This window comes from Plecotus auritus, assembly GCF_963455305.1.
Source record: "Plecotus auritus genome assembly, chromosome: 10".
NCBI classification, from domain to species: Eukaryota; Metazoa; Chordata; class Mammalia; order Chiroptera; family Vespertilionidae; genus Plecotus; species Plecotus auritus.
This window is the reverse complement of record NC_137785.1, coordinates 60830501-60845049: the sequence shown is the minus strand read 5'-3', so window position 1 is coordinate 60845049 and position 14549 is coordinate 60830501. Positions and strand designations below refer to the sequence as shown.

Genomic DNA, 14549 nt, shown 5'->3' with positions numbered 1-14549 from the left:
AGAACCATCCAGATGGGCCGCTCTGCCCAGCCCCCAGCAGCACAGAAGTGACCAAGGCAGGTGGCCACCCTGGGCCCAGGCAGCTGGAGGGCAATGTCCCTGAGACAAAAGGCTCCGACCTTCCTGAAGCACCAGGTTCCATCCACCCTCCGGTTTTCTGTGCACATGGAGGTGGGGATCTGACATCCTGGGCAGGAGGGCACTCCCCCTTCCCCCCACACACACTCTCATGGCGGTGCAGCAGCGCCCCCCAGACACTGGGAGGTGAGCAACATCTCTTGGGTGGCACTGGGAGGCAGAGCAGCGCGCCCTGGAGGCACTGGGAGGCGGAGCAGCCTGGAAAGGCGGGCCTCAGGCAGGGAATCCCCAGCTTCCTTCCATGTTTAGTCCCCAACCCCGTGCCTTCCCTTTGTCCCTGGCGTTGGGTGTGCACGCCTCCCGGGTTAGCGATCTTTTCAGAATCGCTAGGGGGACAGACTGTTCAGACCGTGTGGGGTCGCAGACGGGCCGTGCGGTTCTAGAGGCAGGACAGTGGGGACTTCAGGGCGGTCGCTTCTCAGAGGTCGTCCTGATCCACCAGGTCACCAGGAGCACAGCTCCTCCTGCCGCCGCGGCCTCCCCCAGCGGACCCAGAGGGGGTGGGGCCGGGGTGCTGGGCCGGATGCCCTTGGTGCCCCCCACTCCCCCCATGAGGCCCCTCGGAAGGAATGAGGTGGGGACAGGGGGTGGTCTCAGGGGCCGTACGATTACAGCAGGGCCGGCTGCCAGGCCCCGAGTCCCTGGGCCCGGAGGGGTACCCGTCCTGCCAGGGTGGCCCGGACAGAGTCATTTTCACAGCCGAGCGGCTGACCCCTCCGCCCTCCGTGTCAGGAGCGTGGACGCAGAACCTGTCCCCCGTCAGCCACAGGCGCCTCTGCTCGGCAGCTTCCCACGGGCCGCGCCCACGGCGGCTCCGACGGCCCTTTCTGGAAGGTCCGAGTGGGCCGGCCGCGCCCCTCTGACCGAGGCTGTGAGGCATCACCCAGCTCTCACTTCAGGCGCCTGCTTCAGGTGCAGACGGGCTGAGCCCCAGAGAAGTGTGGGAGCAACCACACTTGGGTAAAAACTGCCATTTGAATGTTAACCCTGCTATTCCGGCTTCTGCACACACTCACTTGCTCAAACGATAGGGTCGTTACCTCAGCACACAAACCCATCCCACATCACAGAGGTTACTTCCTGGGCCTGTGGACCAGAACCACAGGAGATGGATTCCCACGGACACAGGAGCTGAGACTGCAGACAACTTTTAGAGATTATTAACTTTGCTCAATTCTGCTTCTGTACAATCCGCTTTCACAAGGTAGGTCCACATTCCAATCCGATGTTCAGCAGGATGTGGCTGGGGGCTCGTTCAGAACAAAGGAGAATTTCTGTGGGTTAGACCTTTGGAAGGACTGCCTCCACCGGGAGCGGCGCGGTCGTGAGGGTGGACTCCACCTGCGTGGGGTGCCCTCGCGGCCGTCCTGGCCAGCTCAGTCAATCCTTGTCTGCTTTTTTAATCCATCAGCAGCCTCCGGTGGTCTTATTCTGACTCCAGGGTTCGACCCCACAACACCCAGAAAGGAGTCAGCGCAGAGCAGGAGGGGACACGTTTCAGCGATGGCGGCTGCTGGCGGGGGGGCTGAGTTGAGGGTCCGTCCTGCGTCCCTCCCAGGCCCCGTGACCTCTGGTGACCTGGGCTGGGCGGGCCTCAAGGCTGCAGGCTCTCTGCAGGGATCTGCTCAGCACAGGACGTGTCTCTCGCCCCGTTTTGTTCTCTTTAACCCTCTCCCTTTCCAGAACAGGACCCAGCACAGGGCCCCCGGCGTGCCCCGAGTTAGGTGCCCCCTCAGTTAGGTGCCCCGCGAGTTAGGTGCCCCTCGAGTTAGTTGCCCCCCGAGTTAGGTGCCCCCCGAGTTAGGTGCTCCTCGAGTTAGGTGCCCCCCAAGTTAGGTGCCCCCCGAGTTAGGTGCTCCCCGAGTTAGGTGCCCCCCAAGTTAGGTGCTCCCCGAGTTAGGTGCCCCTGAGTTGGTGCCCCCCGAGTTAGTTGCCCCCCGAGTTAGGTGCCCCCCGAGTTAGGTGCCCCGCCCGAGCCTAGTCGCCGTACTGCACTTCGGCCTGCAGCTCCTTGGTGATGTAGTCCACGAGCAGCGCCAGCAGCCGCCCCTGCAGGGCCTTGTTGCCCATGACCAGCTTGGTGAGCTGCACGGCGTCCATCCACTCCAGGTTCCCGATGATGGCCACCACGTGGCTGTGTAGCTTCTTCTTCTCGTCGGGAAGCAGCTTCTTGAGGATCTGGGGAACCGGCTTAAACTCCGTCCTCGTCATCCAGGCTCCTAAGGCCCCCCCGGCCATGCCCCCTGGGGGACAGGAGGTTCGGTTAGTTGGGCTGTTCAAAGTGATGGCCTCAGAGCTCCCCAGGACTCAGTGGCAGCCCATGGCTTGGGCCCCAGCCCTTGGTCCGGGTCACAGCTCATGGTTGGGGTCACAGCCTATTGTCTGGGTCACAGCCCGTGATCCGGGTCAAGCCTGGGTCTGGGTCACAGCTCATGGTCCAGGTCACAGCCTGCGGTTTGGGTCTCGGCCCAATGTTTGGGTCATGGCCCATGGTCTGGTTCTCAGTTCGTGGTTGGGGTCACAGCCCGTGGTGGGCTCATCCGCGAATCCTCCTGCTCCCAGACTAGAGGGAGCAACTCACCCGACCTCCCAGGGACCATGGGAAGCAGTCAAACCTCCCTCATTGGAAGAAACTGGTCCCCAGACGGGAGCGGGGGTGTGACCAGGGGCAGGTGCATTGTGGGAGACCGTGGGCAGCTTCTCCCGCACAGATTGGGGACCGGGGGGCCAGGCGCTCTATGAACAGTTAGTATGAGCGGCCAGAGGCCTGGATCCCAGCTCCCCCTGTCCCTGCAATAAGACAGGAACAGGCCTACCCAGGGGCAGAGGGCACACCCCTCGGGCAGGGCGCCCTCCAGTCTCCATGTTGTGTCAGTCCGCTTCTGAGACACAACACGTGTGTTCCACCGGACACGTCTGTCCACAAAGGCCGTGTCTCAGACTCAGCTCGCCAGCCCCTCCCGCGGGTCGCAGGCTTCTGTGAGGCCCCTGTGGACCCGAGGCCTTTGTCCCCCACCCCGCGGGGCACTGCACTCACCCAGGCGTATTCCCGGCGGGCCCCCGGCCAGGCCCCCGACCAGGGCCCCGAAGAAGCTCCCGACGGCGGTGACCACGATGGTATGTCCCATCCGGCGCTTGAAGGCCAGCTTCATCTTCTTCGCCTCCGAGAGGGAGCTCAGCAGGCTCATGGCGTCCTCTACCGTTAGGTACATCGTGCGCCCCGCCGGCCTGCGGGAGGGAGGGTTCCCGTGCGTCAGTGTTCCCACCCGAAGCTCGCTCTTCCCAGTGTCCAGGGCGGACCCCTGCTCCAGCAGCACCCCAGCTCTGACGTGGGCGAGAGGACAGGAGCGTCACGTGACAAGCCCTCCGTCACCGAGTAAGCGGGGTGGCCGATAGTCAATAACCGAACAGGCCTGGCCGGCGTGGCTCAGGGGCTGAGCATCAACCTATGTACCAGGAGGTCAGAGTTTGATTCCCGGTAAGGGCACATGCCCGGGTTGTAGGCTCGATCTCCAGTGAGGGGCATGCAGGAGGCATCCAATCCATGACTCCCCTTTCATCACTGATGTTTCTCTCTCTCCCTCTCCCTTCTTCTCTGAAATCAGTGGGAATATATTTTTTAAAAAATAATAAATAAAAAGAGCAGCCTTTAGTAGGCGGTGGGTAGTTCAGAGCTGGGATTCCCTGTCACTACATTAGGACCCTGGGCCGAGACTCTGAGGATGGAGGGGCCCTAGGGGGCTCCGTGAGGAAGGACTAAGTGAGAGAACACTTTCGACGCACGTCCCGCTGTACGCTGTGCCCGTGAGCTGTGAGCTCGCAGTGGGCGGTACCTGTGGTTTATTTTCCTTACTAGTGGCCCGGTGCATGAATTCGTGTGCATTGAAAGGAAACTAATAATTTTTCTTTTCTTTTCTTTTTTTTTTAGAAGAAATATTTTAATATCATTATTTTTCCGTTCTCTATAATAGAAGTGTCCACCCAATTCACAATCAACAATGACAGATGCAAACACACCCAAGCGATTGGTGCCAGCGGGAGCTTTATACGTATCCCACACGCGTGAGTCAACTTAGCCTTTTATACACTGAGTGGCCAGATGATGATGATCTCTGAATGCATAATAATGTGGCCACTCAGTGTGTGTGTGTGTATGTATGTGTGTGAGTGTATATATACATACACTAGAGGCCCATTTCAGGAAGATTCCTGCAAGAATAGGGCTTCCTGTGGCCGGAGCGAAGCAGAGAAGGGAGCGTGGCTGCCGAGACGGGCCTTGCTCCCTCTGCCTCTGCTGCCTCGCTCCCTTCTGCAGCGCTTGGCTTCCTTCCATGCTGTCTTCAGTCTTCGTTCTGCCTGTGTATGCAAATTAACCATCCTCTTTGTTGGGTTAATTTGCATACTCGCCCTGATTGGCTGGTGGGCATAGCAGAGGGACGGTCAATTTGCATCTTTCTCTTTTATTAGTGTAGGTATATTAGAGGCACGGTGCATGAATTTGTGCATGGGTGGGGTCCGGCCAGCCTTGCCAGGGGAAGGAGACATGGGCTGTTGGCCGGCCTGCCTGCTGGTCAAACGCCTGGTCGAGGGGACAATTTGCATATTAGCCTTTTATTATATAGGATATACACTGAGTGGCCAGATTATTATGCATTCAGAGGTCATCATCATCTGGCCACTCAGTATATATCTAACGAGAGGCCCAGTGTATGAAATTTGTGCACTGGTGTGGGGGGGTGTCCTTCACCCAGCCTGCACCCTCTCCAACCTGGGACCCCTTGGAGGATGTCCAACTGCCGGTTTAGGTCCGATCACAGGGATTAGGCCTAAACCAGCTGTCAGACATCCCTCTCACAATCTGGGACTGTTGGCTCGTAACCACTCGCCTGCCTGCCTGCCTGATCGCTCCTAACCACTTCTGCCTACCAACCTGATAACCCCCTAACCACTCCTCTGCCAGCCTAATCGACACCTAACTGCTCCCCTGCCAGCCCAATCACCCCCAACTGCCCTCCCCTGCTGGCCCAATCACCCCCAACTGCCCTCCCCTGCTGGCCCAATCACCCCCAACTGCCCTCCCCTGCTGGCCCAATCACCCCCAACTGCCCTCCCCTGCTGGCCCAATCACCCCCAACTACCCTCCCCTCCCTGCCCATTCGCCCCCAACTGCCTCCCCTGCTGGCCCAATCACCCGCAACTACCCTCCCCTCCCTGCCCATTCGCCCCCAACTGCCTCCCCTCCTGGCCCAATCACCCGCAACTGCCCTCCCCTGCTGGCCCAATCACCCCCAACTGCCCTCCCCTGCTGGCCCAATCACCCCCAACTGCCCTCCCCTGCTGGCCCAATCACCCCCAACTGCCCTCCCCTGCTGGCCCAATCACCCCCAACTACCCTCCCCTCCCTGCCCATTCGCCCCCAACTGCCTCCCCTGCTGGCCCAATCACCCGCAACTACCCTCCCCTCCCTGCCCATTCGCCCCCAACTGCCTCCCCTCCTGGCCCAATCACCCGCAACTGCCCTCCCCTGCTGGCCCAATCACCCCCAACTGCCCTCCCCTGCTGGCCCAATCACCCCCAACTGCCCTCCCCTGCTGGCCCAATCACCCCCAACTGCCCTCCCCTGCTGGCTCAATCACCCCCAACTGCCCTCCCCTGCTGGCCCAATCACCCGCAACTGCCCTCCCCTGCCAGCTCAATTGCCCCCAACTGCCCTCCCCTGCTGGCCAAATCACCCCTACTGCCCTCCCCTGCCAGCCCGATCGCCCCCAACTGCCATCCCCTGCCTGCCTGATCTCACCCCCAAATGCCCTCCCCTGCCGGCCATCGTGTGGCAGCCATCTTTGGCCACTTGGGGGTGGCCATCTTGTGTCTTGGAGTGATGGTCAATTTGCATATTACTCTTTTATTTTATAGGATCCTATATCATAAAGATGTAATAGGCAATTGACTGTCACTCCAAGACACAACATGGTTGGCAGGGGAAGGCAGACAGGGGATTATTATTGTAGATCACGCAGGGAGAACAAAGGGTGAAATATTTAACGGCAGCAGTGTCTGACTGTATTCTGCACAGTGAGAAAGCCTGAAGTCATTTTCAAGGTCCACCATTTCTTACTTCTTTTCAATTGGGTCACGTTTCTAAGCTTTCTACATGTCTGTTTTCCGGCTAATGAAAAGAAAATAGGATTCCACCGAGTCTCCCATCTACCTACTCCAGGACTTCTGTGAGGGTCAAATGAGATGAGGCACGGGAAAACGCTTCACAGACATTTGGTTGAAGTGAAAATGTTTGCCCCTGGCTGTAAAGAAGTCGCGGTCCTGGGCTGAGGAAACTGCAAGGAGGCTATTCGCCAGGAAGAGGAAGCCGGGTGTCGCAACGTGATGTTACTACCTGGACAGACACTTAGCATATTAGCCTTTTATGTAGAGCAGGGGTCCTCAGACTACGGCCCGCGGGCCACATGCGGCCCGCCGAGGACATTTGTCCGGCCCGCCGGGTGCCGCTGCCTGTCCTGCTTAGCAGCCGACGTGTCCCGGGCCCGCAGTGCGCATAGGAATTTGTTCATAGTTTTTTTTTAAACTGTAGTCCGGCCCTCCCATGGACTGAGGGACCGTGAACTGGCCCCCTGTTTAAAAAGTTTGAGGACCCCTGATGTAGAGAGATTCCTGTACTTTCTGTGGCGGAGGGCCTTCTGGGAAGCTCAGGGCTGGGTGAGGCTGAGAGGCCGCCCTTCTGTGGGGTGGGGTGGGGGGTTGGGGGGGTTGGTTGCGGGGAGAGCACTTGGACGGTGGCACCCCCTCACCCACACCCGCCTCACCCACCTGTTAGGAATGCTCCCAACGATGTCCCAGGATCAGCAAACAGATTTCCTCTTGCCAGAAGGAGGCTTCTCCAGCGGGAACCCCTGATACAAAGAGGACCCAACGGGAAGTCCATTCAGGTTTTATTTCCTGATTCCGATCTGCCCTGCCCTCACTCTGACCTCTGACCGGATAGGTCGGGGCTCAGAGATCCGATTCCCATTATTGCGCAATTGGCTCATTCGGAGTTACCGGGAGGGTAAGGTGGAGCCCAAGGCGGGGAAGGTGGGGGGAGAGGGGGGGTGAGGGGGCCCCTGAGAGTCTGATGGTCAGATAAAAAATGGCAGAGCCTTTCTTTGACAGAAAACATCACTGGTTCACTCTCACCGCCCCCCCACCCCCACCCCAGGTGCCCTGGGAGACACCCCAACTCCTCCTCCTGGCTGTGGGCTGCAAAGACAGGCCCCTGAGGCCCCTCTGACCTGACCTCACCCTCCTCCCTCCGCGGCCTCCGAGGGTCAGGGCCCTGGGCTGCTCCCTGGGCCCAGAACAGGCTCCCCTCCGGCCTGTACAGGGCTGGCTCCCTCACAGGGTGCAGGGGGTGCCAGGTGACTGTCCCTGATCCTGCTGGCACCACCCAGCACTGCCCGCCATGCCAGCCTTCCTCCTGGCGGCCAGCACTCCCATCAGAAATGACCTGCTCGGTTCTCCTTCTAGCACACGCCTCCCCCCAGAAGGGCTGCCTCTGAGGGCTGGTCCCCACTCCCTGCTGCGAGGTGCCCGCACCCCTCCCCCAGGTGCCCACACCCCTCCCCCAGGTGCCCACACCCCTCTCCAAGGGCTCAGCGCTGTCCTCCCTCAGTGGAGGGAGGGAGGGAGGTTCATTTTTCTGGTGACAACAGAAAAGAGAAGAGGCCTCCCCATCAGCTGGGGGTGGGGGTGGGGGTGGGGGTGGGGGTGGGGGTGGGGGTGCGGAGGCAGGCGGAGGCGGGGCTGCTGTTCTTACCAGGAAAAACCTCCAGGTCCTGTCACACAGGGTGGGAAGCTCCTGTCGTGGGGAGGTGGGCGGATGCTGGGGAGCCCCTGGGACGTGGCCAGGCCCTGTGCTCACTTCCCCAAGGCCACGCCCACGGGCCTCTGGTCAGGGGACCTGCAAGCAGCCCCAGAGCTCACCCACCACAGGGCCGCTCTCGCTCTTCTGGCCCCGGGCCCGTCCCCCTCCGCAGTGGGGCCATAGGTCTCGGTCCTTGGCTGCGGCCTGGGCTCCCATTCGCTCTGCCAGGCGCCTGACCCAGGAGTGTGCCTGGCACGGGTGGCCCAGCCCCTGCCGGTGCCCATGCGAGGCCTGCGGGGCGCGCCGACCCGGAGAGCTCAGAGCTCGGCACCCACACCTGGTCCTGTGAGCACGCCTTCCTGAGGACCGTCCACTGAGGCAGAGACCGAGCCGCCCCACTTCCCCCGTCCGCTGGCGGGATGTCACCTCCTTTGCTGCTGCGCTTTTCAAACAAAACAAATAAAATAGTGCAGACAAGGGCCTGCCTGCTCCCCTCTTCCTGGTTCATCCAGCCCCTCCCCCCCTCCCCAGGCCACTTTACCCAACTTTTCCCCCAAATATGTTTTTACTGATTTCAGAGAGGAAGGGAGAGGGAGAGAGAGACATCAATGATGAGAGAGAATCATGGACCAGCTGCCTCCTGCACGCTGCCCACTGGGGTGGAGCCCGCAACCCCGGCCTGTGCCCTAAGCAGGATTGCCCTGTGTCCTCCTCGTTCCTAGGTCAACGCTCACCCCCTGAGCCCGGCCGGGCTCCTCAGCGCTTGGTGTCCGTCCTGCTGACCCGCGAGGTCGGGGCAGGTGCAGCCGCAGACACCGTCCCCCGTGGGAGCCCCGCCCACTCACGCCCACCCGCTGCCAGGCGGCGCCCTGGTCCTCGCTGTGGGCACCCAGGTCACCGCCCGGCGTGTCTCCTCCGCTGCTCCCTGAGCTCCTTCCAGGAGCCCCCGCCTCCATCCCAGGGCCCCGCTCAGCCTGAAGGCCCTGGGGTGGTGTGACATGTGGCCAGGGCGCCTGGCGGGGTCAGCGATGGTCGCAGCAGGGCTGTCCGAGCACCAGGAGGTCTGCGTGGGCCACACGCCCGGTCCGCCGCCTGAAACAGCCGCTCCTGCAGGAGGAGCTGCGGGCGCCGCTCAGGAGGCTGCGGGCGGGAGGCCAGCGCTCAGGGACGAGGCCTGAGCCCCTTGTGCGGGGCACCTGCCCCCGCTTCCCACAGAGGGCCCAACGGGGGACCCCGAGTGCTGACCCAGAAGTGACCTCCCCGCCGAAACCGGTTTGGCTCAGTGGATAGAGCATCGGCCTGCGGACTCAAGGGTCCCGGGTTCGATTCCGGTCAAGGGCATGTACATTGGTTGCGGGCACATCCCTGGTGGGAGGTGTGCAGGAGGCAGCTGATCGATGTTTCTCTCTCATCGATGTTTCTAGCTCTCTATCCCTCTCCCTTCCTCTCTGTAAAATATCAATAAAACATATTAAAAAAAAAAAAAAAGAAGAAGTGACCTCCTGGTCCACAGGTCCATGCTCAGCCACGGAGCCACGCCCACCGGGCCATCCGTTTAATTTGTCCCTCAGATGCCGCAGAGGAGTGAGCTCACGTGATCCGTGCTGTTCTCTGACCCCAGGATGCTCTCCGTGCACCATCCTCCTGCTGCCTCCCCATCCCTGGCTGCCCACGCCCCTCCCATGGGACCCCTCACCTCCCAGTGACCCCTTGTCTAGGCTCGGCCTCTGGGCACGGAGGGGGTGGAGGTGGGTGGGCAGTGTGTTCCCTCCCGGGTGCCCCCCCTGATGCCACATTGAGTGTGTGCGGCGGCAGCTGCGGGACACGGGCCGTGCGCCCAGCACGGAGCACGCGGCGCCCTGGGTGCCGGACAAGGCCACGGACATCTGCATGCGCTGCACGCACACCCGCTTCTCGGCGCTCACGCGGCGCCACCATTGCCGCCAGAGCGGCTTCGTGGTCTGCGGGGACTGCTCCCGCGCCCGCGTCCTGCTGCCCCGCCTGGCGCCCAAGCCCCAGCGTGTCTGCGGCCTCTGCTACCGCCAGCTGGCCGCCCAGAGGCGCCAGGGGGAGGGCGAGGGGGAGGAGGCGGGGGGCCAGGCCGCGGGGTCCCCTTCCAGGGCTGGGGCCGGCTGCGGGGAGTCCAGTGGGGACGAGGATGAGGACTCGGACGAGGACAAGGAGCGCGAGGGCGGCGGGGAGGGCGACTGGCCCGGCCGCGTCAGGTTCTACGACTCCGGGGTCTCCTGGTCCTCCCTCCACAGCTGACGGCGGCCTCGGGCTGCGGGAAGGCCAGTCACACTGCATCCGCCTGCACACCCTCCTGCTCCCGGGGCGCAGAGTCCCCCAAGCTGCCCGGCGCCCCAGGACCCCGCCCCGGGCTGGTGGGCGGCGGTGGGAGAGGCACTGGCCCTCGGACCCCCAGCACCCCTCCTCTGGCCATGGGCGTCTCTGTCCACTCCGGGTTGTTCTCTTTCCAGGCAGCAGCCCCCACACTCACCCTCCTGGGGCCGAAGGCCATTGCTCAGCCGAGAGCTGTGCTGCCCGAGGGACCGGCCGGGCGCCTCCTGGGACAGAGCAGGTCCTGCTTCTCGGAGGCCGTGATCCACGGCACGTGACCTGCGACCAGGACCCCCCAGGGACCATGGGGCTCCGGGATCCAGGCCTGCCCTTTCCCCTTGCTGGTGCCCGCCTGCCGGTCAGCTGGGCTCTGTGGGGCTGGGCGTTGGCTCCCCAGGCAGCGGTGCCCCCCAGGCTGGCGCCTCCCGGCCCTCCTCCCTCCCTGTGGCCGGGAAGCCGTGTTTGCTGCGGGACTGACCGCTGGGACAGAAGCCTAACCAGGCGACTCCCCATAAACAGGGAGCCACGGCGGCTGTGGGTTTAAGGCCAGGTGTCATCCGGGCTCTGCGCACCAGAGGCTGACCCCGTGCTGGGACCGCTGTCCACGTGACCCAGAGGCTGACCCCGTGCTGGGACAGCTGTCCACGTGACCCAGAGGCTGACCCCGTGCCGGGGCAGCTGTCCACGTGACCCAGAGGCTGACCCCGTGCTGGGGCAGCTGTCCACGTGACCCAGAGGCTGACCCCGTGCTGGGGCAGCTGTTCACGTGACCCAGAGGCTGACCCCGTGCTGGGGCAGCTGTCCACGTGACCCAGAGGCTGACCCCGTGCTGGGACAGCTGTCCACGTGACCCAGAGGCTGACCCCGTGCTGGGGCAGCTGTCCACGTGACCCAGAGGCTGACCCCGTGCTGGGGCAGCTGTCCACGTGACCCAGACGCTGACCCCATGCCGGGGCAGCTGTCCACGTGACCCAGAGGCTGACCCCGTGCCGGGACTCGTGTCCACATGACCCAGAGGCTGACCCCGTGCCGGGGCAGCTGTCCACGTGACCCAGAGGCTGACCCCGTGCCGGGGCAGCTGTCCACGTGACCCAGAGGCTGACCCCGTGCCGGGACAGGTGTCCACATGACCCAGAGGCTGACCCCGTGCCGGGGCAGCTGTCCACGTGACCCAGAGGCTGACCCCGTGCTGGGGCAGCTGTCCACGTGACCCAGGCCCGGGACGCGGGCAGCCGTGGGCTCAGGGGTTCCCACTGCATCGGGGTGGTCCCCACGCACACACCCGCCCGCCAGGGGCCCCGGCACCTGCAGTGGTAACGTGCCGAGTTCCCCGAGTGGGACAGCGTGAGGCCGCCAGGAGCCGTGCGTCCAGCTGGGCCCGGCCCCCCAGAGGCTGGCGTGTTGATCGGGAGGCCCAGGTGCAGCGAGTGTGTGTTGGGGCAGGAGCCGGATGCCCGCCTGGCCCGCACCGGGCCCCAGAGCCGTGGGCCCTTTCAGGCTGTCTCCAGCCCCGGGAGCCGTAGGTCCGGGAGCGCTTTCCCCGCCCACATGGCAGGCACGGTGCCTGAGGCCCCACCTTCGGGTTCCCATCCCAGGGGGTGGTGTGTGTGGGGGGAGGGCCACCAAGCCTCTCTGGCGGGCTCTCAAATGTCCCCCTAGACCAGCCGTGGGCAAACTAAGGCCCGCGGGCCGGATCCGGCTGTTCTATCCGGTTCTCTTGCTCTCCCCTCCGCTCCTTTACTTTGAATTTATATTCGTTCACACAAACACTCCATCCATGCTTTTGTTCCGGCCCTCCGGTCCAGTTTAAGAACCCATGGTGGCCCTCGAGTCAAAAAGTTTGCCCCCCCCTGATCTAGAGTCTGACTCTGACTCTGACTCAGCAGGTGGGGCCTGGCTCCAGGCAGTGCATGTCAGCCTGCTGTTCCCAGGCACCACCAGGGGGAGGCAGGAGGGCGAGGTTCCCAGGGCCTGTGAGGCCTTCCTCAGGGGGCAGAGGGACCGGACCAGGGGTGTGTACGGGGCGGGGGGGGGGGGGGGGGGGGGAGGCAGACGAGGTGCGTCCAACAATGACTGGTTTGTGTACAAGCCCGGGCCTCGCTGGCCACACAAACTGGTCCGAGCTGGTTTTGCCTGGACAGAGGGCTCTAGGCAGACAGGTCACGGAGTGAGGGGCAACTTCCTGAAGCCAGATGGGGTGCCCTCTCAGCAATGACGCCAGGCAGCCGTTCCCTTCACCCTGCACGGTGCTGGGGCAAGGGGTGCGCAGTCCCAGCCACAGCCTCCTGGTCTCATCCCCTCCCCGGGGCCTCCCAGCCTGGTCCCTGATCCGGGGCAGCGTGCACTGTGGCAGGAGCGAGGTCTGCAGGCGGCTGGGGCCGGGCAGGGGTCAGGACCCTGTTCTGAGTTTCTCCCAGAACCCATCACCTGCTGGCTCCCCGCACCTCCACCCCGACCCCCACCTCGAGGAGCCAGCTCCAGAATGTTCCAGCGCTGACAACAGAAAGGCAGGCCCCGGGGAGCAGGGGGTGGGCGAACAGGCCAGACCCTCTGGGCAAAAAGCGGGGGCAGTTTCAATCCCTGGAGCGTGCGCTGCGGGCCCTGCCAGGGGCTCCCCCTCCAGCAGGAGGCTTTCCCAGACCCGGGCTGCCCGGGGCTCCCAGGCGCCAGGGGGAGTGGGGCCTCGTCTGCCCACAGGTCTTTCTCCCGGAAATCTGCCCCTCCAGCTGCCACAGCAGTGCCCTGCCTCCAGCTGTTAAATGACCAGCATCTTACAAGGCCAAAATGGCCGGCCGGCGTGGCTCCGTGGTGGAGCGTTCATTGACCGATGAACCAGGAGGTCAGGGTTCGATTCCCGGTCAGGCCACATGCCTGGGTGGTGGGCTCGATCCCCAGTGTGGGGTGTGCAGGAGGCAGCAGACCCATGATTCTATCATTATGTTTCTCTCTCTCCATCTCCCTTCCTCTCTGAATCAATAAAAATATACATATTGTAAAAATACTGCCAACAACCTCACTTTGAGGGGTCTCCCTAAGACCGTCTATCAGGAGCCAAAATACAAGCGGAATGTTAACGCAGAAAGGCCCCCGCAGCGGGGATGGTTCTAAGGACCTCCACAGGCAGCCGCACCGGGCGGGGCCACTGAGTGCCAAGGCATGTTACAGCCGCCACACACGTGGGCAGATTCCGAGCTACAGCCCCGGGTTCATCCGTGGAAGGGTTCAAAGTGGCCTGAACAGCAAGGATGCAAACGCGATAGAAACACACACACACACACACACACACGCACACGCACACACGCGGCATTACAAGATGCACAAACTATACCACCTCTCACGGTGGTTGGGTGAGAGCTGGAATTCCTAGCACTTTATTATGTACACTCGTCTGCGTTTTCCCAAGTCTCCGGCAATCAGCGTTGACAAATACAGGGAAAGGAATCCTTTTCAAAGACCAAGGTTAAACCCAGTGGATGCTCACGATGTTGATTGACAAGAGGGCGGGGCAGGGGGCAGCCAAGGAGGAAGCCCTCTTATGCTTGGACCTGATTGAAGAGATCAGCCGAGGAAAAGCTGCAAACAGCTTAACTTGGAAACATTCCCAACTGTGTACGTGCCAAAGAAGCACATTCCGCGAACGTATGTCCCCCCTCTTGCCTGCAAACAGGAAGGGTGGGTTTGGCCACAAGGGAATGACTTTTAAAGCTGTTCGTTAAAGGTATGGGTCCCCTACCCACACAGTTTTCCCAGGCTGGCATGGATGGCGGTTATCAGTAGAATGAGAGCAACCTTCCATCGCTTACCAAGAAGTCTGTAACTATTTACTGAGATTTGATGTACTGAGAATCTGTCCTTCTGCTCTGTCTCTCCCTTAGAGATTAAGAGGAACTTAAGAATACATTCCTCTTGACAGACCTCGTATTCAGTGTTTTGTGTATAAAAGGCATTACGCAGTTAATAGACTTGCTGCATTCTTCACCGAGCTCGGGGTCTGTCTTGTCTGTGTGTATGTTTTCTGTCATTTCCTCATCCCACATTTTATTGAAACAGGTTGCAACACCTGATTGGGTACCAGCCTGGGGTGGCCTTTTCAAAAATAAGTAAGTGAAGGTTTTTACAAGGAAATAAGCCCAGGCGCTGAGCAGGCCTGAGGGGAGCCGGGTAAGTGCCTTCAGCCCCGAGGGGGGCTCTGGGGCCCAAAGCCCACTGCCAGCCT

The 14549-nt window shown here is 62.1% G+C and overlaps 2 protein-coding genes across 2 annotated transcripts; one reads left to right on the top strand and one right to left on the bottom strand.

The window, feature by feature from the left end:
* Positions 1-1283: 1283 nt before the first annotated feature.
* Positions 1284-7125, bottom strand: LOC308235144 (protein C19orf12 homolog). The gene is made up of 3 exons (XM_080643837.1): positions 6961-7125; positions 3176-3366; positions 1284-2381 (listed from the first exon to the last, which is right to left on the bottom strand). The coding sequence occupies exons 2-3, from the start codon at positions 3348-3350 to the stop codon at positions 2116-2118; spliced, it is 441 nt and encodes a 146-aa protein (XP_080499963.1). The 5' UTR covers positions 3351-3366; positions 6961-7125; the 3' UTR covers positions 1284-2115.
* A 1896-nt stretch (positions 7126-9021) lies between these two features.
* Positions 9022-10261, top strand: LOC308236032 (pleckstrin homology domain-containing family F member 1-like; the record flags this gene model as incomplete). The annotated part of the gene is made up of 2 exons (XM_080645239.1): positions 9022-9054; positions 9794-10261. The coding sequence occupies 2 exons, from the start codon at positions 9022-9024 to the stop codon at positions 10259-10261; spliced, it is 501 nt and encodes a 166-aa protein (XP_080501365.1).
* Positions 10262-14549: the final 4288 nt, after the last annotated feature.

Excerpts from the sequence above, each read along its gene's own strand:
- LOC308235144 (XM_080643837.1), bottom strand. The coding sequence starts at position 3,350 with ATGTACCTAACGGTAGAGGACGCCATGAGCCTGCTGAGCTCCCTCTCG. Across the intron at positions 2,382-3,175 it reads CCCGCCGGGAATACGCCTGG|GGGGCATGGCCGGGGGGGCC; the intron begins GTGAGTGCAGTG and ends CCTGTCCCCCAG.